Genomic DNA, 27,932 nt, shown 5'->3' on the forward strand with positions numbered 1-27,932 from the left:
ATTCATTTGGAAGGTTCTGGTTTTGAATCCCAATCAGGCTTGGATTTTTTCTTTTGCATAAAATTTATTATCATTCATCAGTAATTTTTAATGGGTGTCAGCCTATTACTAAATTAAACAAGCATCCTGGTCGCTATATGGTTATTTGCATTTTCCATTGCAGTCAATATTTTTATTTTATTACATAAATCGAAGGAAGGTGCAGTTAGGAACGTCGCACCTACAATAACAGTGGCGGTGGCGTATTTGTTGACCCACCATACTGTACACCTTTGGCACTTTAGATATTCACATGAAGATTTTTACATACCAAAAATTAAGGTGTTATCTATTAGTAAGAATTAAAAAGATATATATATATATATATATATATATATATATATATATATATATATTACTGTTGCTCCAGTTTAACTCTAAAATATGAATTTCAAAAAATCCTTTCTTAGTCCACACTTGCATCATAAGAAAAATGTGTATACAAATTTTTGACAACTTATCTTCATTAGTTTTTAATGTTATTTAACAATAGTATATTGTTCCATTCTCCAGCTTCTTTCTTTTGCTAGACAAATAGCTATTTGTATGTAGTAGAGACAGATCATATCCAGCTTTGTTCCATGCTTACCTGTAATATCCCACTGCAACAGCAATTGAGTATGGCTGTCTTGCAACACTCAATGTCTTATTGGAATATTTGTCTCCTATTGTGAATTACTCTTTTATATGATGTATTCTTAGTGCAAAAAGCGTCGTCTTATGAATATAAGGTTGTAATTAAAAATACAAATGGTATTTTTAAAAATCTTGCATTTCACAACAAACATCTATCTCTACTTTTCTCATAAACATGGCTTACATTTTTCCTTCACTATGTTTAGCAGTAAGGTAAATTATGTTTACCATAAAAAAATGTATATTTACCTCGTACTTTTAATTGTAACAACTGGTGATTTTTTTGACGCAGTCTTTTTTTAAGAGTTTTAATTGTAAAAGTAGCACAAGGCTATTGCTGAAATTGTAGTTTTAGAGCAACCCTGTTCTGCTATCACTATCATTTATTAATCTATGTATATATATATATAGATTAAATGAACACAATTGAACGTTTGATAAAACATTAACGAAATGAACATTACAGTACAACAAATTTAACATTTCCCTTTTTCCGTTTTACCCTTTCTCCCTTTTCCCCATTTTCATTTTACCATATTCCGTTTCCATTTTCCCACTTTCCTCCTCATTTTCCTTTCCTTCTCTCATTTGTCTTTTCCTTATTTTCCTTTTCCCTTTTCTTATTCTCTTTTCCCCTTTCCATTTCTTTTTTCCATTTTCTCCTTCTTCCCTCTTTCTCTTTTCTCTTTCCCCATTTATCCCCGTACCTAAATCGGTCCAGTAATTTTTTATTCTATAGCGGACACACATATCGGAAACACTGAAATGGAATCGTTAAATATTTAGTATAGCGTGTGTTGCTTTTACGTCCAACAGATAGCCCTGTTTTTCAAAAAAAGCATGTTTTTACCTGTCACAGGTGTGACATCTTAGATATATATAAATAGTAGGCATATAAAAACACGTGTATATTTGAATACAACGTCGTGTCAAAATTTCAAAGCAATCGGTGAAGAACGTTCGGATATTTAAGATTTTGAACAAAGGAACGTTTACATTTTATTTATATAAGAAGATATCAGCGATAAACATGTTTGTTAAATTGATTTATTATTTATTAAAATATAGGTAATAAACATTATCCATTTTATTATTTTGTTAAAATGCATTTTTAAAGTAAGCGTAATTTTTATTTCATTAAATAAAAAATACTTGTGTTATTTGAAATTAAAATTATTTTCTACGGCAATTAAAAATTTAAAAGAATATTCTTTTGAATATTTTGTTTCGTAAAGTAATATAATTTATTCTACAATGTAAAATAAGTTGTTTACGATGACTTAAGCATTTTTGAAATACAGAAAAAAGAATAAAAACATGTATTAAATATTCTCCACCAAACGTTAGGTAAAAACAAAATCGTGCTAACACGTTTAAATTTCTAATTAATTTGAACTCCTCGTTTTTATAAAAATAAATAAAATTAAAAAGTATTTGTATTTCACGAAAAAATAATTTTGCAAGGCACTTTCTAAAAGTGAAAATAAAGGGAAAAACATAATATAAATATAGTTCCGAGACCACTTCGTTTTCGTGGTATAAAAATTTCGCCCTAATTTCTGATTTAAGGGGGGTAAAATGAAGCCATTAGAACTTAAATTAAGGAGTAAATGTGATCCTTTCCTACAATGTAAAACAAAAATTTTATTTTTCATAAAATAGCTTGATTAAATTGCCAATTAATAAATAATTATAAAAAATTTTGTAGAGAATTTAATCTATATAAAAATAACGTTAAACTGAAAACGATGAAGATGTTAAAAATAAAAGATAGTTGTTCAGACGCAACTCCGTACAATTCACACAGCTCCTGGCAATCCCCTCTGTTCCTTATGATTCACATAGCTCCTTCCTGGCGGTTCACTCGGCTCCATGTACATTATATAAGCCGACTCCACACTAGATTCCGGCAATCTCTATCCATCATTCAAAGACTCATTTGTGTGTGTTACAATATATCTAATTCTAATACTTTTCAGTCAAAATTAAGTATTCATAAAGTAAACAGGTATATACAGTAAATTATACGAGTATATATTTTTGCAACCTTGTAATACAAAAACAAATTAAATCATAAATACGTTAATATATAACGATTACTATCGCTTATGAAAATATATCCTTTAAAAACAATCGAACAATTTACTTTATTTACTACAAAATATGAACCGGCAAGATCAATACACAGAACAAATACAACCAAGATATGGCAACAAGTTGGTTTTCATTTGACATACTTTTGGTCCTTCAACCGTAGATATTGAAGGTACTTTAATTTACGATTAATACCAGAGAAAGGAATTATTGGAAATACAGAGATACAGACATTATTCATCATTAACAATTCATATTATTTTATCGTTTTAATTTAAGTACGTTTCATTTATCTTTATTAATATTATTATCATCAAAGAGCGATTGCTATATAAAGAGGTAGTTCCATTAACTTTAAAGAAGGATATTGTAAAACTTAACGTTATTTCAACTATTTTATCCAAGTGCTTTTCAGGTATTGTAGAAATAATATTAATAAACTAATTTATAACAATACAAGACCGTGACCATCAAAGGTCATTTCTGCTGTAGTAATTTATGCCGTAGTAATTATTGTCATGTCAGACATTGTAACCCAGAAACAGATATTTCTTGTTATAATCAAATTAAACGACGAGTCAAAACAAACAATAGTAACTTATTGAGACAGGTTTTCTTGCGTAAAACAGAAAAGATATTGCGTTAAAATAAAATCAGGTGTACTGAGAACGGACCGTATAATATCTAATAGTCAGATATTGTTTGCAAATAAGTTTTCTTTAGAGAAATTTAGTTCCTTCAAATATTTCATATTATTATCGTACACCTATTTCAGAATTAAAAACACGGTTTAAATAAAGAGAATAATTTAGAATTTAAACATTTTTATCGAGGTAGAAAAAATCATTTACAGAGAAGATATCTAAAAATGTTAATATCGATTCATTGATTTATACATATGCACAGTCACAGTAAACGGTCTAATTTGTACGTCGAGTACAATTATGTATTTGATATTGTCAGAACACGGAAAAGGTATCAAATTCCATTGATTTAAAGAAAAACTATTAAGGAGATTTTAAATGTTTTCTATCCATTAACAAGAAAATATAAATTACAAAATATTTTTGTGAAAAAATATTATCTAATATATTTTGCAATAAGGTAAGGTTTTTTTTATGGATTACCATTTTCTTTGACAATTACTACAAATATAAATTTTTATATAAAAATAACAAAATGGCGGACAGGGAGAGAACGAAGGAAAAATTTCCATTTTTCGTAAGGATATTTTTTGTTTAATTTTACAAGTAGAATCCGAAAAGTATAGCCAGCCCACCGTTTTAGAAACACTCTGTAGACTTTTTTTTTGCTGTTTCCTTTACTGAGATGTAAAGTATATAAATGCACTGTTTCTTGTTACAAGGAGTTCGTTTATTTGCTGCTTTTCATTCCCGATCGCAGTCTTTCTTATGGCTGTGACGCATGTAAACAATCTGAGTTATTAGAGTTACTCATTGAAGAATACTGATCTTTCCTCTATGGTGAAAACAATGTAGTTGACGATTATAGGACTGCATATTTTCTGCATTTTGGTAGGCTAAGCATGGCGTACCAAAGTACAGCATTAAGTTTGGCTGAATGAAGAAGACGACGGGAAAACCTTTTTTCTTGTCACTTTTCATAGGACGTTTTTAGAAATGAATTTTATTTGATGAATTTTATCTAACATGTTTTGCACGTCGGTTCAAAATACACGAGATTCAATTAATACGGTCTAAGTAGAGAGAAGACGTAATTACTCTGTATATAATGAAAGAATCTTTTTTGGGGTTCCGATGGATGACATTTTTTATATGCGTTACATTCTCAAATTGTCCAGAATCTAATAAAACTTACATAAATTGGCAGATTAGATTAATCAAATGTCTTTGTTAATTTCGTAAAATATTTTTTTTATATTAAAAAAGAAATGTTTTGAACGTTAAAAGATTCAGAATATGTTGTTTTTACAATTTTTCATAATTATTAAAAGCTGTTTTTATTCTAAAACATGTTCGCAAAGATATAGAAAAAGATTCGTATTTTTCTTTCGCGGTTGTGCTAGATAAGATGCTGCAGTGAATATATTATTTCCGAATATTAGGGACTTGCATAGAATTAAAGTCTCCTCATTATTGTTATTATTTGTTCACTACTTTTTTTTTTTAAATAACTTGAATCTTTGTTTATTTATTTATTTTCTTAAATATAAATTAATATAATATTTAGTCACCTTACGTGACCAAAATGTTTAATTTTTTTTCTTCGCTTATATAGTTTTCGGCAGTTTAATATGGCGTGTAAATTACAGGTCCTAAAATATAATTCTTCTATTACCAGAAAGAAATAACAAATTTTTAATCTATAAAATTACCTGTTAATATATACAGAGTGTTTCTAAAATGATGGGTCGGCTATACTTTTTCGAATTCTACTTGTAAAATTAAACAAAAATAGGAAAAATTGCAATTTCTCCTTTGTTGCCCCCTGTCCGCCATTTTGTTATTTTTATGTAAAAATTCATATCTCGAGTTTGGAGAGAGGAATCAGAATAATACTCGGTAAGCATATTGGCAATAAAGTTTTAAAATTAGCAAAAAATCAGGACTTAAATACCTTCGCAAAATTACAAAATGGCGGCCATGTTTATTTTTCAATCCGTTATATTTCCATAAATATCAATTTTATCGAAATTTATATTATTTGCTAAATTAAAACATACCAAATATTAAAAATACACCCTCCGCTGCCTATCCATTTTGCATGGAAACTTTCATGCAGGAAATCTGATACCGACTGACTGAAACGTGCTGGAGCTCCATCGTGGTGAAACCACATATTTTCTCTTAATTGTAGAGGTAGGTCTTCCAACAAATGCGGAAGATTTTCGGTCAAACGAGCAAGATAATTTTCTCCATTTAAACGATTTGGTAGAACGACAGGATTCAAAAGATAGTCGTTAAAAATACCTACCCGTATATTCAGGGAAAACCTTTGCTGATAGCTACTTTGGAAGGTACCACGAGGATTCTCATCGCTCCAGATATGCTGGTTGTGATAGTTTTGAACACCATTCTTGTCGAAAGAAGTTTCATCTACGAACAGTTACCCCGTACGTAAAATAAACTGTCTTCAATTAATGTTCTTCGAAACCGGTTACAGAATGCCAATGTACGTGGAAAATCGTACTAGAATTAACAATAAATAAAAACAAATAATATTTAATCGAATTGAACGTAAAGTGGAGGGCATGAAAACATACACAAAATTACATAATTTTTCTGCCGTAACGGCTATTTATTACCCGATTTAAAAATTAATAAAACGTCATCCGATTTAAAATAAAAGGCTTAATAATAGATATATTTTGATAAAATAATATTTATGGAGGTATAACTGATTGAAAAATAAACATGGCCGCCATTTTGTAATGTGCAAAGATATTTAACTTCTGATTTTTTGCCAATTTTAAGATTTTATTACCAAGACGCTTAACAAATATTAAACTGATTCCTCTATCCGAACTTGAGATATAAATTTTTATATAAAAATAACAAAAAGCAGGACAGTGGGAGAACGAAGGAGAAATTGCCATTTTTCCTAAGGATTTTTTTACTTAGTTTTACAATTAGAATCCGAAAAAGTATAGCCAGCCCCACCATTTTAGAAACACTCTGTATATATACGGTGTATTCTATGACGTGAAATATAACGTTATATTTATTGTACGTGTGAATTTAATATTAGAACATATTTATTTTTTTCGTTAGTGGCCTCAAGGATATACCGATCTACAGCTGAAAACGGGTAATACATTAGGATCTAATTAACAGTATTACAAGTTTTTCATCGCTGAAATTTGTGAAAATTAAATACTTACAATAATCAAAATTTTGAGGGAAAACTTAGAGATCACAGGAAATGTATTTTTAAAGGGAGATTTATTACATCAGAATCTTTGTAAGAACCGGTAATTTTTTCTGATATACGCTGATTTTTTTCTGGTTTAAGGAAGCCAAGTGATTTTTCCTAGGCGTTGAAAGAGCTGATATAACATTTTTGTTATAATTTAATAAATAAATCATATGTAAAAATAAAATTAAAATTCATGTTTATAAAACACCATCTCCCCCAGAAAAAGAATTACCAATATAAATTTTTATGATCTATATACGAGATAATTTCTGTGAATTTATATATATTCCATAGTAATATTTTTATAAAACGAAATAATTTTTTATTAAAAATCGTGGTATTTTTTCCGTTGAGTTACAACGTTACTTTTTAAATAGAGAAATTGTTTAATCGTTTTGAGAATTTTGACGCTTAAAAAGTTTGTTATAAGTTTTCACTTGTGTCTTGCTTCATTTTAATAAATATAACGGTTGAAATGGCTATTTGAAAGCTATGAAACATAATATAAATAAACATTATTTCATGCTCTCTCTCAAAAAAAAAAAAAATTATAATATATCAATATTTCTAGTAGTATATTAGATTTTATAATTACAACTAAAAAATTGAAAAAAAAAAAATGATTCTTATAAATCACCATCAGGTATACTTCAGAAGATAAATAAGGGTGATATGTATGAGTGTAAGTGAAGTGTAGTCTTGTATAGTCTAAGGTCGACCATTTCTGAGATGTGCGGTTAACTGAAATCCAACCACCAAAGAACATCTGTATCCACGATCTAATATTCAAATTCGTATAAAAGTAACTGCCTTTACTAAGATTTGAACGTTGGACCTCTCGACTTCGAAATCAGCCGATTTGCGAAGACGCAAATACCGCTAGACCAACCCGGTGGGTTTGTAGAAGACTATCTAGTTTTGAAAAATGTTTATTTATTTTTTAGTTTAAAGATCGGGAACGAGGCAGCTAGAAAAATTGGAGAGTAAAGAATGTATTTTTCACCACCATTCATTTTTTACTTTTCCATTTATTTAAAACACGTATTGAAAAATAAAATTAATATTCACGAAGTAGCGCGGGGGTATGCTGTTTTGTGTACTTGCTGAGTGTATCTGTACTGTTCATAAGCGTCATATTCAATCCTATGACGTCAAAGTATGAGAATATATATAAGCAATAACACCGTATATGGTGAACATATAATATTGGATTTAGCAGTAGATCTATCTTGTATTCTGAATAGATCAGGTTATAAAATTTATACAATTATTCGTATTCTACGAAAAACTTTTAAAAAGTTTTAAACATGCGAATCTTACTCTATGTTATGAGCTTTTTTATCTTCAGTGCGGAAAATGTTCCTATGGCAAAACGGTAAGTACTTTATAGATCTGTGTGTTTGTGTGTGCGTTTAGAATTATTGAACGGAGAATATTCTTATAAAATAAGAAGTATTTAAAAACGACGTTAAAAAAGTTTAATTCTAAATACCTGCCCTGTGTTTATTGGTTAATCAGAAGGGATACTTCCCTAAAACAAAACACTCAAGATTACTTTGGTCAGAATTTAGTTTGAAATAGGATAGTCTTAATAGATTTAATACTACAACCGTTTAAAATCACATATGAAAAAAGTTTAAAAGAATAAATTAAAAAAAAAAAACTAATTTAAAAGCAATACAAACGTAATAAAAAAAAGAAAAATACTTTTAGAACTCTAATTTAAATTTTGACTATTTTTTAAGTTTGCACCAGTAATTAATTTTTTTTTTGTAGTTGGTGTTATTCAGCGATCTCTTTAAAGAATAAAAAACAAAATTTAAATAAGAATTAAAAAAGTATTTTTAATAAAAAAGACATTTGCAAAAAATACTTTTTTTAACAATTGCTTATTTGAAACCTGTTTAATTTAATTTAAATATGTTATTCCATTTACATCTTTTATTTAAATTTCGGGTAGGCTTGCAAACGTTTAACATAAGTCCTTCGAATGAATCTGATAAAAAATAATTTTTACGTTTCCGGCTGTTGTGAGTAACGGACGGAAAATAACTTTTTCTGTAAAAAACCTATTCACTTCTTTTTTTACATCTATGCGAATCCAAAATTTCTGGAATGATGGCTACAAAAATTTACGTGAAGTATATGTGTTTGAGGGTTGACGCTGTTTCAATTTTCGTGTACAGTTTAATGTACGATAATTATATTATCATAATCTGTAATTATGATGCTATATTAGGAGAATTTAAATCGGGGTATGAAAAATGCCACGCCTGAGCTGGGTTTTACTTTAGCTTTTTTTTAGTCGAATAAAAAAAAAGTCGTTGAAAATGAAGAAAGAAAATAAAACAACTAAAAATTGTTTCTTATAAACCATTATTTTTCCTTAAAAAATAAGGTTTTGGTTAACATTTCTTCTCTTTTACTTGGATGAGGGTTCTCAGTGTACAAAGAATTTTCAAATCTTGTAAAAGGGTTGAAGGTTACTCGTAAAATTGCACTTTACAACATTTTATAACCTTCCTCATTCCATTTTATCAATTAAGTTTTTCATTAATAAACTTTGATTTTTGCTTCCTTGTACGAAGTAAAAGAAGTATTGTGATCGCGATAAATTTCGGTTTTCAGATTTCAACGGAAATATCCATTTTGACTAGTTTCAGCGTGCCGTCTGTACATACGTGTGTATCTCGCATAACTCGAAAACGATTAGCGGTAGGATGTTAATATTTTGGATTTAGGACTGATGTAACATCTACCCCCCTTTGGATTGCTATAGGAAGAATGTTAAAAATCAAACGGGTGATAAAATGACAAATGAAGAGGTGTTGCGGCAAATTGATAAAGAAAGAAGCATTTGAAAAAATATAGTTAAAAGAAGAGACAGACTTATAGGGCACTTATTAACGCATCCTGGAATAAATGCTTTATATTGCAGGGACAAGTAGAAGGGATAAATTTTGCAGGCAGGCAACGTTTGGAATATGTAAAACATATGTAGGATGGAGGGAGAATATCGAAATGAAACGACTGGTAATAAATAGCGAATCTTGGAGAGATGCATCAACCCAGTCAAATGACTGAAGACAAAAATAAAAAATAAATTTTGAACTTTTCTTTAATCAAATTTTTCAAATACCCGAAGTTTGTTCATTTACGGGATTTTTCAATTTGAAGGTTATTTATTTACATTAAAAAATTTAGTATAGAAAAGATAGTCGTTAGATAATTGGTCGGTATAAGGAATTATAAAATATGTTGACAGTCTTTTAAGGAAGAGTCGTTCATCCACGATTTATATATTATGAATCGGTATTCAGTTTATGTATTTTATGTTAAAATATATTTTTTTGAACAGAAATATATTTCTGTTAATATATTTTACGGTTACAGGGAAACAGCAAATGAAATTTAAACGAGAACGTCGGTCAAACAGAAAACATTTTTATTATGTTAATTTTTATAACAACATTTTTTGTATGTAAGCTTTTTTGTATGTATCTTCTGTAGATCCAAATTTCACGGATAAATCGGTACAAGATGAAATATTTTTTCAAAAGACGAGCAGTTTTAACTAAAAAACTTTACTCCGTTGAATAATTATTTCCACTCTCCGATCATAAGTTTAGGTAAACGTTAGGTTTAGGTTCTGACGTTAAGTTTTAAGTTAATCTTTTCACTCGCTGTACTCTGAATCACCATGTAATAATATATAAAAACCTGTTCTACGGAATTCCACGGACCTATTCGTACTATCTCTCCTGATATACGTTCGAATTATTGTGAAATCTCTGCTGCCTACTATTAATTAACGCTTCATATTTAAATAATGAAGGGATTTTCATTACTGATCTTAACATAACGTAAAATTTATTTGATATTTAAGATACAAGGTCTCGCAACAAAAGAATTGAAAAGATATTCCAAATATAAAACTGATATTCAGTATATAATTATTATGTTCAGAATATAGTAATATGTTGCGATGTACGAACAGCGCATGAATCATATTAATCACAAACAATAACTTACATATTCGGTAATCAAAATAAGAAGTCATTACCGCTAAATTTATCATAAATTAGCTCACATAGCCGGCGTTGCTCGGGGTGATAATTTCTTCTAGACCCTTTCAATTCTTTTTTACAGAAATTGTCAGTAACTTTTATCAACAAACATGAATCAACTTTGTATTCCTTCTTTTAGTATTTTTTTTTTTTTTTTGGCTTCAGCCATTTGACTGATTTGATGCAGCTCTCCAAGATTCACTATCCATTGCCAGTCGTTTCATCTCGGTATACCCCCCACAACCTACATCCCTAACAATTTATTTTATCTATTCCAAACGTTGCCTGCCTGTACAATTTTTCCCATGTGACTATTCCTGGATGCCTTAATATGTGTTCCTCTTCTCTTAGTCTTCCTCTTCTTTTAACTATAGATTTCCAAATGCTTTTTTCTTCATCGATTTGCCGCAACACCTCTTCTATTGTAACTTTATCCATCCATCTTATTTTTAACATTATCCTATAGCACCGCATTTCAAAAAAGTCTAATCTTTTCTTCTCAGATACTATGATCGTCCAAGTTTTATTTCCATATAAAGCTATGCTCCAAACATATACTTTCAAAAATGCTTTCCTGACGTTTTAATTAATTTTTGGTGTAAACAAATTACATTTCTGACTGAAAGCTCGTTTCACCTGTGCTATTCGGTATTTTATATAGCTCCTGCTTCGTCCATCTTTAGTAATTCTACTTCCCGAATAACAAAATTCTTCTACCTCCGTAATCTTTTCGTTTCCTATTTTTATATTAAGTTGTCCATCTTTGTTATTTCTACTACATTTCATTACTTTCGTTTCGTTCTTGTTTATTTAAATGCGGAAGTTCTTCCGTAGAACTTCATTCATGTTGCTCATTATTCCATCAAGATCTTTTTTACATTCATCTAGAATTACTATATCATCAGGAAATCGTAGGATCGTATGTTTTAATCGTTCTATTTTTAATCTGAGCTCTGAAATTGCTTCCCTTGTTCCTATACTTTACCTAAAACCAAATCGGTCTTCTCCTATAATACTTCTTCCATTTTCCTCTTAATTCTTCTGTACAGAATTTTAGTTAATATTTTTGATGTATGAGTAGTTGAGCTAATTTTACCGTATTCTTTACATTTATCTGCTCCTGCTTTCTTTGATATCATGACTATAATACTCTTTTTGAAATCTGACGGAACTGCCGCTTTTTCGAAAATATTACACACCAGTTTGTATGATCTATCTATCGCTTCCGCACTTGCAGCGCACAGAAATTCTGCAGGTATTCCGTCTATCCCAGGAGCCTTTCTACCATTCAAATCTTGCAATGCTCTCTTAAATTCAGATAACCCCTTTCATCCTCTTTGACTTTCTCTTCTTCCTCTACAACACCAGTTTCTAATTCATTTCTTACGTATAACTCTTCAATATATTCCACCCACTTATCGACCTTTCCTTTCGTATTGTAAATCGGTGTACCATCTTTGTTTAACACATTATTAGATTTTAATTTACGTACCACACCGTTATGTAAATAATATTTTAAATATAGCTTATTTATTATTCTAAAATAGCATGGATAGAATAAAAACGCGAGGAGTTTGAAGAAAGAACATGTATTTTCCACATTCAAATAAAATACAGTACAATAACTATGAAACTACTCAAATGTGTACAAATGTATTATATACATGCAGCTATATAAATATGTAAAATTAAATTTTTAATTTGATTTAATTTAATTAATCAGCAAAGCTTAGATCCGCTTTGTCTGAAGACGGACGTTCACGTCGGTTCTCAAATTCAATATCTCGCGAAGTGATAGCGTATGCCTGCATTTCTTGAAGACTGCATTCACGTTGGTCCCAAATTCAGCCGTCCGCGATGTTCTGGCGCGTTCCTTCACAGTCTGAAGTCGTTGCTATAATTCATCATCTGTTTCGTCTGCTCGCAAAAGCTTTGCTTTCTTCGCTTTCGTTTGTATTTCACCGTTGGATTTACGTTTCCTTTTAAGCCCGTCAATTAACTACGGTAATTTTATTCACTTCTCAATTTTTTACAAAGTTTTACATAACAGTGAATGATTCTGAATTCATTCCATATCACGAAATTAAGTTTTACACTTCCATCTTAATCTACGCACATTTATGTGATACTACATCCCACACCTCGTTTTATATTGATGAAGAACTTTCGAGATCTTCTCTGTAGCAGGAATAATGCGGAATATTCTACAAACATTTCGAAAATTCAATATTTTCTAACAGTTTCAGTTAAAAAATGTGCTATAACATAAAATAATCTAGAATGATCCACAGTTTTGTACAAACGTTTAAGAAGTCCTAAAAATTTCCAAAACGTGATACTGTTCAAAAATAATAGTAATAATGTAACGTTCTCTTCCCTAATCAATCCCTCAGCAGTTGCGATACGGACGTCTGACAAACAAACATACACACGTACAATGACTTTTTTATCGTGTATGTATCATGAGACAACAATAAGAATAATACATACTTAACCTAATTTATTTACATTTAATATCAAATTAATAAAATTTAAATAAAAACAATATCAAATAACAAAAAATACACTACATATATTTATGTAATTATTCCCATTATTTTATGCATCGTTTAAAATAAATTATCTGATTTTTAAAGACCCAATAGTAAAATAACTCGGTTTGTTTACACGATCAATATTCTTTATCAGTAATTATGTTCTATGTTATGTCACTTATCTTTATTTTCACATGTGTAACATAGTAAGTATTTATTCCTTTATGATCGGTACAGTGGACTTTCTAATACAAACCTTTACCATGTTTTGAGGAAACTATAAGTTGCTTACTGTACAATTATCTTTATACTGACACTTTTTTAGGGTATTATTATTCAAATATAATCTAAAAATTTCTTTTCTGATATCTTTATCTGGATTATTAACCTGTGTATTTATCATTAGAAAAAAAAAACGGTTTGCGCAGAGCATTTGTGCCGATTATTTATGCTTCGAATTACGAACTGTTCAGTGTCCAGTAATCTGTGATGATTATTAAAATTATCTAACATCCATTCCTTTTGTGTAGCTAAAATTTGTTCTCCAAAAAGCTTTTTGGAAGTATTTAATGAGCGCCTGTTTAAGGAGAGATTCCCAACTCTCACAAAAAAAGATTTTTTTGTGGAGCACACCTTCTTTGTATTCCCCAGATGAAGACAGGAAATACCACGTGCCAATGAATACCACGTAACGATTTGAACTCGCCGGAGGAAGTCATGCGGTCGATTCTCTCTTCCGGTTAGGGATGGACAGCGTGATTTAAAAGGGTGGTACAACAGAAACTGATAGAGGAGGACCGCGAGGCGAACAACGGAGATGTCGGTTGAGGGCAGCGATAGGCGCCAGCCTTCGGAGTCGGGTGGCGGGAGTGCCTCGGCACCCGTGGCTCCCGCGGGACGCTTTTCTGTTGTCTGAGGCCGGCATAGCTGTGGTGTATGTATTCTGAGCTGTATTATTGACTGTAAATGTTGAGTGTAAATGGTGTCTGAATGTTTTATGTAGTGTATATTTATATTTTTGTAAATAGAGTGTAAATGAGAGGTGTAAATATTTGTATGAATGTGAGGTGTGCCCGTGACGCGTGTGGTGCTGAGGTTATGCCATCGGCGGCAATTCCAGCATCCCGTTGCGTGAGAGAGTTGTTTTTAGTGGATCCCACTGCAGTACGCGGTGAACCCCACACCCAGTATGTACGGAGGACTAAATTTTCCTACTTGCGACGTAAAAAAAAAAAAAAAACATTTGTTCTCCGTTCCAATCTGCTTGTATTTAGTATTTTCTGAGTTGATTGTAACAATTGTAACGGAGTACATTACTGTATCGATTTTCCTGCGTCATCTGCCGTAGCATAGACAGTCTACCAACTGATATTTTAATTAACCATGATAACAATCTTTTGCATTTGGCATTTCTTAAATGCTGTACTTCCAATTCCGTTCCAATATAACGGTCAAAAATCTGTATTTTTCTTTATGTAATTATTCAAAACATAAAGGTGCGCTGATTTCGGATGCGTATAGAACTTTGACTCCACCATCGAATTAAAAATCGTATTTTTCTTGCAATGGCTTCGGCCTGTAACATTTCTTTGCGAGCTGCCAGGGTCTGCGCTGCAACTCGCGCATGGAGTCTTGCCAAAACTTGAGTTTGGCTTCCTTGATAGCGTGAACGTATTCGTTACGGGCACGCCGGTAGATCCGTTAACGGTAATCCCCGTTAGGGGCGTCGCTGGTATCTATTCCTGGACTTAACCCTACAAGAATTAGGTCCAGGTCCTAACCCTTGGTAGGGTGGACCTAACCCTTTGCGCGCAGCACGCTTAGGTCAGAGGACCACCACTTCTTACCGGGCCATCATCTGCGTTCCATAGACGCCCCCCCCCCCGCGGAAGAAGGGGTCATGACCGCTCCAGGCACGCTAAGATCAGCGGATGGCTGCTTATGATGGGTCCGTCCAGGCCGCCGTAGGAACACATCACAGCCAGTCTTGATGGCCCGGCCGAATTGCTCCGCCATCAACACTTTGGGTCAATTTGGTTAGCTGGCATCTCTCCCGTCACCACTCCATTCGGTCGCCCTAGAGCATAGAACAAATGTTCCGTGCCAAAAAACGGCTACTGTGCCTCAAAACAGATTTGCGACTTCGTTATTCCTAATGCTCCTAGTGAGCTCCTATCTTGCGTGAGCGGTTAAGCTGGGTGCCGTATAGCACCCGCTTACGTGTCCCTACCGCTCACTTGTCAAGTTAAAACTAGATCGGGGAGGCGCACCCCTTGTTACAAATTAAAACTAAAAAAGTTACAAGTTAAAAAGACGGCAATTTATGCCACCACGCCTCGGTCGCTGTCAGCCAGCTAGTGCCTGTCCACCATTTAAAGCGCTTGGAGCTTTTACTGGCTGGTGGCCAGCCATTATTTCGGATAAGGACTTCCCACAGCTCCGTTAAAGGAATCAATAAATCCCATTTAAATTTAAAATCTAACGATGACGGTTGAACATCGCAACCTCATCGAGGAACCCCCACACGGTCCGACAATGCGGCTCTCGCCACATCGACTCGCCGTTTATGAGCGGCCAGTTTTCCCCCTGACCTCTAAGTTCCAGGGTGGCCCGGTCTCTGGCCCCCCCAAGAGCAGGGCAGTCGAACATAAGATGTTCGTTCGACTGGACATCCCCGCAGACACACAACTCATCAGCCGCTAGGCGAAACCTAAACAGATATTGCATCAAATTCACATGGTTGGTGAGCACTTGGGCAACCGACGCCTTTAAAAATGAATTCGAGGCATACCATCCCCCAGATCCTGTATAAATCTATATAGGGATCTTCCCTTATTTGTGGTGTGCCATTCATGCTGCCATGCATCCATCGCGCGGCTCCATAGCCTCTTCCGCAGGCGGGAAATGGGCAACTGAACGAAATTTGGACCCGGTGCATTGTGATAGTCGTTCCGCTCCGGTTCTAGCCCGGCTCGAAACCGCATCCCAAATACCTCGGTTTCCCGACCTCTTCGCAACTTCCACATAGCTGCTCGAACTTTCACCACTAAATCGATTGGGAGAGCCTTTCCCAATACGGTGGTAGCCTCGTAGGAGGTTGTTTTAAAAACACCAGTGCATACTATTAAGGCTCTGCGCTGGGCACTCCTTAAATTTTGAAGCAGTGCTCTATTTCTATTCAACCTATGCGCCCAGACTGGCGCCGCGTATGCGATCATACTCTCGAAGACACCTCGGTACACCAAGTACATTTGGCGACCCGACAGCCCGTAGTCTTTCCGAGCAATCCTTCTAAGTTTGTGCATCACAGAGACAGCGTCTGCCGCAACTTGTTTAATGCGGTTGCTAAAAAGCAACTTATCATCAAACAAAACACCTAGGTAGTTACGAACCCTTACTCGGCTGATTACACAGCCTTTATATTTAATGTGGGGGTTTCGACTGGTTGATAATTTGTCTGCACCCTTCAGAAGCATAAACTTCGTCTTGGGCACAGAAATCTTTAAATTTTGCATGTCCATCCAGCCCTCGGCGGTTGACAAAGCCGCCTGCGCTCTACTTTCTAGCTGCGGTCGTGAATTACCACGAACTAAAAGGAGACAGTCATCGGCGAAAGCCTGGGCCGTGACCCCTTCTGGGAATATCAACCCCAGAAATCCATCAAACACCAGGTTCCACAGCAGGGGACCGAGAACGGAACCCTGCGGGCTTCCCCTGGTGACGGATTTTTCCACAACTAGGTGCGCATCTTTAAACAGTGCCGTACGGTTAGACAAATAGTCTCTTACCACGGCCTGCAGGGCTCTGGGAACATTGCGGCGTTCCAAAGCACAGAGGACAGAACTCCAACACAAGGAAGGAAATGCTGTCTCTATATCAATAAAAATAGCCAAAACATATTTGCAGTCGGCGCTTTCCACCTCGGTAAGAGCATTTAAGATGTAATCCTCGGTGCCAACCCCTTTCATGAAGCCATATTGGCCTCGATTTAGAATACAGCTCATATCGATGCCTTCTTCGAGCCGTTCCACAACCACCCTTTCAAGCAACTTGCCGAGAACCGGCAAGAGGCTGATGGGTCGATAACTGCCGACCTCACCAGGATCCTTTCCAGGTTTCAGGAGTACCCTTACCAAGGCCACCTTCCAGCAAGCCGGAAAGCAGCCCCAGCTTAGGCATCCCGTGAACAGTCTGCCAAGCGGCTCTCTTATGACAGGCAATAGATGGTAAAAAATATCCGGGTCAAGTCGGTCAATCCCCGGTGCCTTCTTCAGTGCCATTCGAGAAACCACTCGGTCTATATCATCGGGTTCCACGGTCCGAACGCCAGGGAATGGTGTTTCACCCGCCCTAACGCCGATTTCCGCTTCACCCTCCGGAGCATCTGGAAACAGAGTATCCAGGAACGCCCGGTAAGTCGCCACAGATGTTAAAGTGTGGTCACGACCACATTCGGGTCAAAGAACTCGTCTCTAAATTCTTCTCCCCGCATTCTTAATCCATTTAATACGTCCAATATCGTTCAGAGAATGAAATTTAATTGCACGCAGTATTTCTGATCTCACTCCTTTGCAATAATTACCTATATTTTTCTTGTTTGAAATTGATTTCTTGTTTTCTGATAAACGCTAGTTATAGTTATAGTTATAGTTACACGCTAGACACTTCCTTATTTCTTATTTTACAGCGACCCTTTATTTTAGTTACTTAGCAAGGTACACTTTCCCAAGTACTTGACTTTTTTCTTCGCTGTACTTCTCCGGGACGAATTCCCCGAAAATTTAAGTTTTGTAACCGTTTTTGTTAGAGTATCCTTAATTATCTTTACTGATTTACTACTTATCGCAACTTCTAATATTTTAAATAGCGATTCACGATTGCTTATCTTAGAAAAGATATATCGGCTTAATCGGCAAGGAAACTTTGTAGTGAAGAGATACGATTGAGTATTAACGAGTAAATAATAAGCGCGTATTTACCGTAACATGTTTATTTTAATAATTGCAATTAAACAAACATTGTTTATCACCAAATCAAAAACTTTTGGAGTTTTTTTTTAGCCCTCTGATTCTGAAGACCTTACATCGGTGAAATGTTTAAACCTACTCCCTATGGATAGCATAAAACCATATTACTTTCTATTTCAGTCATGAAAGACACGAATCCATATTTATTGTATATTTATATAAAAAATATGATTCTGCAATTTTTTTACTTGCGTTTATTTTAATATATAACTGTAGTAACTTTAATAATTAAATCGACAGTAGGATTAAAAATATTTAAATAAAGTCAAAACTTATTTCTCCTACTATTTTATCAAATTTTTAATCGGTCCAATAAAAGGATTTTCCTCGAACTCCCTTTTTATATTTTCAAATAATCCTTTCAGAGTGTACGGTAGATCAGCTTTGGCTATATTTCCTTTTCTTCAATTTTCGTTATTCCCACGCTTTTTCATCCTTTGAGAGTGTTGTTACTTCTTCTCTTAATATGTCCACTTACTTCCATTTCTTGATTTACAAAAATCAAAAACTCTATCGTTATACTTTTTTTTTTAAATTTTAAATAAAACCAAGTTGAGATATCACAAAAATGTATACAGCTTAGGAAAATTTATTCGGTTTTTATTTTCTCCTTGTTACCTATTTATTATTATTTAACATACGGGGCAAATAAAAAAATAATAACATTAATATTGCTGCAAAAGCTAAAGCAGAATTTCTACAATTTTAATAATACTGATTAATCTCATAACATGAAACGAGTTACCATTGAACCGTGGAAAATATTTCTCACGATCATGATCTGATATATTGTTATAATTTCTATTAGTTATATTGGTTACTATTAGTTTATATTGTAGTTGTTGATGATATATTGTATAGTTTCTTATATATTGTTTATCTTGGCAGCGTTAATTTAAGTTATTAATTAAATATAGTAAATATCGATAAAAAAATAATACATTTACTTGTATAAATTTCAGACCGTTTAAATTTGAAAACTACAGTCGTCATGAAAAATACCCGAATCTTCAAACGAGGTATTTATAATATATATGTGATATATATAAATCCATCTGTTCATTGTTATCTATATTTTTGTAAATTATTGTTTAAATTATGGCATCGGCGGTAGACCTTTAAACGAATAGTACTTTCTTAATTTTAAGGTATGCCCGCTGCGATTTAAATGTAAAAAAATGTTCACACAATGTTTACAAAACAGCTTCACATTAAACAGATTTTAGGATTAGTACGTGTGTTTACTTCCGGTCTGTTTAATTTAATTACGATTTTGAATTACATAGTATAAATGAATTATACGAGGGATATCGCTAAAGTAATTTATCCGCTGGTAATTTATCTCCTTAAGGTCGGTGAACCTGTGTCGTGTATGGCCACGCTAATAATGAACACACCGCATTGTTATTTGTAAGTTGTCGCGTTGTAGTATCTTTGTTTACGTGTGAGTTATTACGTTATAAAATTAATAAGAAAATCGATGTTGCCGCCGACTGTGAATTATATGAAGACACGTTTTTTAAACCGTCAAACGGTTAAGTCGGCTGAAATTCATAGGCACTTGGTTGCTGTGTTCGTTGATTATGTAACGAATGAAAGAAATGCCCGAAGAAATAAAAGAATTAATGTGCACGATGATGAACGTTCGGGGAGGCCCTCGATAATCACCGAGGACTTGTTGAAACGGGTCGATGATGAAATCACAAAACATCGTCAACGATCGTTTATCGCATCGTCACGATCGCTCAACGATTTCCGATCTCGCCCTTTTGTTCCTGATGTTTCAAGAGCTGTTCGCATTCTTTACGATCGTTTAGTCTTCAAAAAGGTTTGTGCACGTCGGGTGCCGCACGGCTTAACGGAATCTCACAAAAAAATCCGAACGGTATCTGCTTTGGAATTTTTGATGCGCTATATAGAAAAAATGTGATGAGTTCCATAATTCAATTGTTACCGGCGATGAAACGTGGATTTCGTATTACACGGCAGAGAGAAAACGGCAGTCAAGTGAATGGCGTCATCCTCGATCACCATCCAGACCGACAAAGGTCAAGCCACAGCCGTTTGGACGCAAACTGACGGCCTTTTGGGATCGGTTTGGTATACTGCTGATCGATTTCAGGCCGCAAGGAACGACTCTAAACGCAGAAGCCTACTGCAAAACTCTACGTAAGTTACGGCGCGCTATGAAAAATCAGCGACGTGGACGGCTGACCGACGGCGTCATCCTACTGCACGATAATGCACGTCTACACATTGCACATGTCCACATCCAGAATATTTGCGATCACCCACCATATAGTCCGGACAGCCCCTTCTGATTACCATTTGTTTAGAAAATTGAAAGAATTATTGAGTGGTAAGCGATTCGCGGGGGACGATAAACTTAAAAATGCTGTTAATCAGTGGCTAGATAGGCTGGCGGCAGAAGAATACGATGCGGGTGTATTGAAGCTGATGTATCGCTACGATAAATGTCTTAATCAACGTGGCGATGATTAGAGAAGTAGTATAAAGTATGTAGTTAAAGATAAATAAAAAAAATTTATAAACTTTTCAGATTACCTTTTTTTACAGCGAAACGGTCTTTACTTTAGAGATAACCTCTGGTATAACTAAAATTTTAAACTAATATACATATATAAAAGTTTTAATGTTTTGCTGATGGTACACCTATATATAATACGAAAGGTAAAGTCGATAGATGGGTGGAGTATATTGAAGAGTTATACGGAGGAAATGAATTAGAAAATGGTTTTATAGAGGAAGAAGAGGAAGTTGAGGAGGATGAAATGGGAGAAACAATACTGAGATCTGAATTTAAGAGAGCATTAAAAGATTTAAATGGCAGAAAGGCTCCTGGAATAGACGGAATACCTGTAGAATTACTGCGCAGTGCAGGGGAGGAGGCGATTGATAGATTATACAAACTGGTGTGTAATATTTATGAAAAAGGGGAATTTCCGTCAGACTTCAAAAAAAGTGTTATAGTAATGATACCAAAGAAATCAGGGGCAGATAAATGTGAAGAATACAGAACAATTAGTTTAACTAGTCATGCATCAAAAATCTTAACTAGAATTCTATACAGAAGAATTGAGAGGAGAGTGGAGGAAGTGTTAGGAGAAGACCAATTTGGTTTCAGGAAAAGTATAGGGACAAGGGAAGCAATTTTAGGCCTCAGATTAATAGTAGAAGGAAGATTAAAGAAAAACAAACCAACATACTTGGCGTTTATAGACCTAGAAAAGGCATTCGATAACGTAGACTGGAATAAAATGTTCAGCATTTAAAAAAAATTAGGGTTCAAATACAGAGATAGAAGAACAATTGCTAACATGTACAGGAACCAAACAGCAACAGTAGCAATTGAAGAACATAAGAAAGAAGCCATAATAAGAAAGGGAGTCCGACAAGGATGTTCCCTATCTCCGTTACTTTTTAATCTTTACATGGAACTAGCAGTTAATGATGTTAAAGAACAATTTCGATTCGGAGTAACAGTACAAGGTGAAAAGATAAAGATGCTACGATTTGCTGATGATATAGTAATTCTAGCCGAGAATAAAACGGATTTAGAAGAAACAATGAGCGGCATAGATGAAGTCCTACGCAAGAACTATCGCGTGAAAATAAACAAGAACAAAACAAAAGTAATGAAATGTAGTAGAAATAACAAAGATGGACCACTGAATGTGAAAATAGGAGGAGAAAAGATTATGGAGGTAGAAGAATTTTGTTATTTGGGAAGTAGAATTACTAAAGATGGACGAAGCAGGAGCGATATAAAATGCCGAATAGCACAAGCTAAACGACCCTTCAGTAAGAAATATAAGTTGTTTACATCAAAAATTAATTTAAATGTCAGGAAAAGATTTTTGAAAGTGTATGTTTGGAGTGTCGCTTTATATGGAAGTGAAACTTGGACGATCGGAGTATCTGAGAAGAAAAGGTTAGAAGCTTTTGAAATGTGGTGCTATAGGAGAATGTTAAAAATCAGATGGGTGGATAAAGTGACAAATGAGGAGGTATTGCGGCAAATAGATGAAGAAAGAAGCATTTGGAAAAATATACTTAAAAGAAGAGACAGACTTATAGGCCACATACTAAGGCATCCTGGAATAGTCGCTTTAATTTTGGAAGGACAGGTAGAAGGGAAAAATTGTGCAGGCAGGCCACGTTTGGAATATGTAAAACAAATTGTTAGGGATGTAGGATGTAGAGGGTATACTGAAATGAAACGACTAGCACTAGATAGGGAATCTTGGAGAGCTGCATCAAACCAGTCAAATGACTGAAGACAAAAAAAAAAAAAAAATGTTTTGCTGTTTTAAACAGGATTCAATATTTTCAAAATGGATAATTGACAGAAACATTAATTTGAGGTTTTAAATTAGTTAAGACGGCTACGATCCAAAATGTTGCTTGCTAAAATCGTATGAAAGAAAGTTTTTGCAAGAAAAGCAAAAGTGAAAATCACGTGTCTTCATTAAAATAATAAAGGAAAGCAAAGAAACTGTGTAAAGAGACCTTTAACGCACAGGTAATCCTGATTCCTTTACCAAGAGCTAAACATCTCTGAATTCAAGAATTTGTGTCTATTTAATTCTTAAATTTTCTTAATTACAATTTTTCTTGAATTATCTTTTTAGCATATAAAATATACAAGCATAGCCATACTTAAAAGAGTACATCATACTATGCTTCGGGTAGTGTATCATTATTCTGTAAAATTTCATTAATAAAAAATTAAAATGACGAAAATAAAAAAATATCACTTTCTACAATTTTACAATTACATAAAAAAATTATGTTTATATAATGTCAGGATTAGCTAATTATCCGTTTTCTTTTTTAAGTCATTCTTTTAGTATCACTTGATTTCAAACCGTGCCAAAGTAACCTGAAACGTGAGGTAGTTTGTCGGTGTCTTAAAAATTTTCATTTTTTACTTAATGTAAAATGATGGTAAAAAGAGTTACTTCAAAGTTTGACAGACCACCGTTTTCTAACTAATCGATTTATCTAGCTCTGGTTAGCATCAGTCGTTTTATTTATGTAGCTTTTAATAAATTTTCCACAGTCTGTATCTTTACACTTAAAAATTTCTGATCTTTCATCTTATCTAGCTCCCTATAAACCACGGTAACATCAGATAAAATGATAGTTATTAAGGAAACTATGAAAAATAAATTTGTTATCTTCAGCGTTAAAACGTTAAGGATAAAACTACTGAAATATAAAACATCCATGAATGCATATGACCTGTCAGATTATATAACAAGTTTGTTCACCCTCTATTCGATTTTTTTCCGGTTTACGGAACAACAAATAATGGAGATTTCAATGAATTTACTGTTATCAGTGTACAAATATTACATTACAACAGTAATACCGCATTACAGCGTAAACAGATTTGATCTCCTTTTGACAGAAAATCTATGATCTCAGCGGGAATAGGTGTAAAACAAATTTTATTATTCTGTCCCGGGACGATCTAGTGATAGCCAAATTGCAGACAGTGTCGTTAAAATATTTGTGTTGCCAGGTGTACATTTCCAGTAGTACTTGTAATGCTTTCCAATGATTGACGCTTTCGAGGTCCCACTATAGGGAAACCTATAAATTTCTTCGGTTTAAACTGTTATAAACAAACGTTCTACTCGATTATTAACGGAATCTGACCTCAGGCTCACTGAAAATAGTTAGTGCATCTTCCGCCAGAATAGAGTATCGATATTGTTTATGGTAATATAATTTTAGATTAGCGTGCGCATTATTTTATATTACGTTTTTATCACGTTTTTTATTTTGGTAGTCTGACTTCAATTTTAAAGTACGAAGGATCTCAATATATTACAGAATAAGCTAATAAAATATACTTATTACGTAGTGGTAGCAACATAATTGAAGTTTTATTTTAATAATAAAAATTCTTTCCTCCTTTTGAAAGAGATGAAGGGATGTTTAAAAATACTAAAAATATGTTTATTCTTGTGCTTATTTTATAATAATCATTTAATTTACCATTTATATATTTAAGATCACTTTTTGTTACATTCTGTTGATGGGTATTAATTAATTAAATATTCATTTTCTATCACAGGTGTCATATAGTTGAAAAGAAAAATGGATTTGTAGAGTAAGTATTCAATCACAGATAGTTCATTTTATTTATTTTTTAAACGCACATGAACAAATAATTTTTTTTAAAATCAATTATTTACTTAACAATATTTTAACGGTACAGATTTAAAACATGAAATTCATCGCTGTCTACAAATGGTGATGTCATATTTTATCGTGATTAACATTCAGCTCAAAATCAATTACGTAAATGAGAAAACGATTTAAAGCACCTGTTCTTAAATTTCAATCTCCAACCCTCATTTATTTATTCAACACATTTCTGCAAACTAAAAATAAATATTGCTTATTTTTAAACTCTAAATAAGCTGCCGCAAATTTGTCGTCATCATTTTTAAAATTTCTCCTTCGAAAATTTTTCTCATTAAAGTATTAATCTATTCCGTACTAAAATTTGAAAAAGGTGAATATAGATAATAGTTATTAGCTGTCTCAAGGATCTTTAATCGATTTACCTTACCGCTGAACAGGTTAATGTATTCTGAGTGATTCTCCAACATACAGCTCGATTTAGAGAAATAACACTAGTTTAAAAATATCGATTTGAATCGGTCCAATGCTGCGCGTAATTAAAAATCCATACCTGACAAGAATAAATTATGGTAGGTATGACGGTAGCCTCAAGCAGGCGATTTTACAAACCCAGATTAGAGTAAACCTTTTCCCATTGCACATAATATTTAACAGATTACTGGTTTTGTTTTACTGATAAATAAAAAATATATTACTAAAGCAGGTTGGCATATTAAACTGTACTCGCAGATATGGATAATTCTTGCAAAAACAATCTTTTTGTTATTATAAAATGTTTTTAAGCGTTTAGATCAGTTCTTATGGAACATTCTTTTTTAATATTCATTTCTTTTTTTTTCATAATATTTTTTTTTATTGATTCCACAGAAAAATTTATCAACAGTCTTTATGCTCGTGAATGTAGTTGGTTGATAGTTTCCTTTCACATATTTTTGAGCTATCATTGATTTAAGTTCCCGCAATCAATGGTAGGCCAAAAACTCCAACCACTGATATATACATATATATATATATATTTAAGTTTTAGCATTATTTCAAACAGTCTCATTGGAAATCACCACAGATTATTTTTACTGTTTTGGTTTTACTACCCTCAATTTTTATGAAAAGTTTGGCCGGATCGTATAAACTAGCGATGAAGTTTGTCATTTTACGGTCACGCCTAAGTTGAATAATTTTTCCTGTAATTTTTTATGCGCTAACGAATCCAAAGCGATTTTAAAAACAACAAAGAGGCCAATTAATTGTTTTTTTAACCCTTTCATACGCGCACTTCTATCGATATTGCATCTTTGATTTCTTCTGAAATCCGCCTGCAACTTCGGTATTATGTTACATTGCTCGTCTGGAATTAGTTGTTTATCAGACGAATAGTTGTAAAAATTTTTTTATATGATTTCTCGAAGACAAACCTGACAATTATTAACATTTATTTTACGGTATTTATTATTTAAAAGAATCATTTTTATTTTTACCCGTTAATAAATAATTTACATAAAAATAAATTATTATTTAGTAAATAAATGAATAAAATAACGTCGTGGAAAGCGCCTTAAAAAAATTCAATTCTTCCGACAATGTAGCACATAGATGTACGTTCTATCTGAACGACGAGCTGATGAGCGACCGCAATCGAGCAAAATAATTAAAATGCGGTTTCTTTACAGAAAAAAATTATTAATAATCTTAATAAGTAAATTATTAATTAAAACTTAATTTAAAATAAAAGCATTCTTACGAAAATTTATATAAAGGATAGCGACGTAATGAGTCACGCAATAAAAAGACATTACAACTTTTACAAACTGCCATCTATATCTCAATATTAGGATTTTTATTTACATTTGTCCACTTACTGCAACGTAATAATGATTTTTCCTGATTGTTATATATATTTTTACAAGCATACACTAAGTTTTTAATGATTTTTATTGAAATAGCTGCTATTTTTCAAAGCCGATAGTTAAGAAACTAATAGTGTCATACAGTTAGCCTTTCTTGCATGTGAAATTAAATAGATTAATAAAGTTACCCTTCTTAAAATTATAATTATAAATTACAATATCCGAAAATTTATTTTTCAAAATACATTGCGGCTTGCTTCAGACATTTCCAGACATAAGAAAGGGCTCTCAGAGCATTGTTTGGTGCCCGTGATTGTGAATGTTGTAGACTGATATTTAGTATTGTAACAATACCGGTATAATGGACCTGAACAACGGCTTCCTACCGATTAAAAACAAAGTAGTAGAAAATATAATAATGAGAGAATCAAGAAAGGAGTAAAAGAAACCCTTTTACTAAAGGTAACAGGTCCGTTTAACAATCGTCTTTTGTAATACTGTCCATCGACACACCTGAACAGATGTTGTTCCGGGAGATAAGTTACCGGACTCGGGTTAGGAATGTACGGGAACGAAAGGGCTCGGGCGATCATTTTCACGATTTGAGGTGGGTCCGATCCGGCAGGTAAAGAGGATAGGAGTATAAATACTTCGGGGAAGATCAGTTGAAGTCGGTCCAAGCGAGATGTTATGATGTCGTCTACGAGAAAAAGTTGTAGAAAATCAGTCTAAGCGAGACGTTATAATGTCGTCTTCGAGATGACAGTTTGCGGGATGCGAGTCGCTAGGAGAGTCTGCAAGATAGTGCTACGATAGAGTTATTATTATCTGAGTTGGACGCGATTAAGGTAACATCACAAGTTATTCCAGTATACGAAAACTACCAATGGTTCGATGAGATACTGTAAGATTATAAGTAAAAGAGGTAATGTAAGAAATTTCATTCGTAAATTGTTAGGGTAGTTTTATTGGTGAGCAGTATAGGTATTTGCAGTGAAAAAACTTTATACTTGTCTTATCTATTGTTCTATTGTTGTTAATACAACACTAATGGGTAAAAGTGTTAAGACGGTCATGCTAATGTCTTTTGTCAACGAGACAGAATTCTGCTTTTCATTATTTATATATCTGTAAATAAATCCTGACGATTACTTTAAATTCAGTTTTGTATGTAATCACAGCTTATTATTATTATTACTATTACTATTGTTATTGTTGTTGTTTTGGTTGTGATAACTACAATTATCGTTTGTTAATTATTGATATTTATTATTATTATTATTGATTTGTCTTGTTTTACTTATGTTTTTTAACCAATAAATTGTAATTATATAAACATTTTCAACCGTCAATCTCTCAGTATATTGATCGAGCCGCGAATACGCGACAGTATATTAAAAGTGTTTACTTATTTATTAAAATGTGTTTTACATATACATAAATAAGTTTTTTATTCAGCCACCTCTATTAAACCGGGCAAAAAACATGTTTTCAAATAACTCAACACTATATATAAGATTACGATAAAATGTCTCATTATCCTTCTATTGCAATTTGTAAAAAAAAAGAACGAACCGTTTAAAACATCTTCCCACAGATTTATTTAAAACATAA

At 33.1% G+C, this 27,932-nt stretch overlaps 1 protein-coding gene across 3 annotated transcripts in view; it reads left to right on the forward strand.

The window, feature by feature from the left end:
- The first annotated feature begins 7,857 nt into the window (after positions 1-7,857).
- Positions 7,858-27,932, forward strand: part of LOC142333189 (uncharacterized) — an 87,032-nt gene continuing 66,957 nt past the window's right edge. For 2 of the 3 annotated variants that reach the window (XM_075380153.1, XM_075380152.1), the window contains exons 1-3: positions 7,858-8,041; positions 19,257-19,313; positions 24,401-24,436. In XM_075380153.1, coding sequence (XP_075236268.1) covers positions 7,974-8,041; positions 19,257-19,313; positions 24,401-24,436 — 161 coding nt within the window. In that variant the 5' untranslated portion in view covers positions 7,858-7,973. The remainder of the gene's footprint in view (positions 8,042-19,256; positions 19,314-24,400; positions 24,437-27,932) is intronic. The other variant, XM_075380151.1, reaches the window with a different exon arrangement.

This window comes from Lycorma delicatula, chromosome 12, assembly GCF_047948215.1.
Source record: "Lycorma delicatula isolate Av1 chromosome 12, ASM4794821v1, whole genome shotgun sequence".
NCBI classification, from domain to species: Eukaryota; Metazoa; Arthropoda; class Insecta; order Hemiptera; family Fulgoridae; genus Lycorma; species Lycorma delicatula.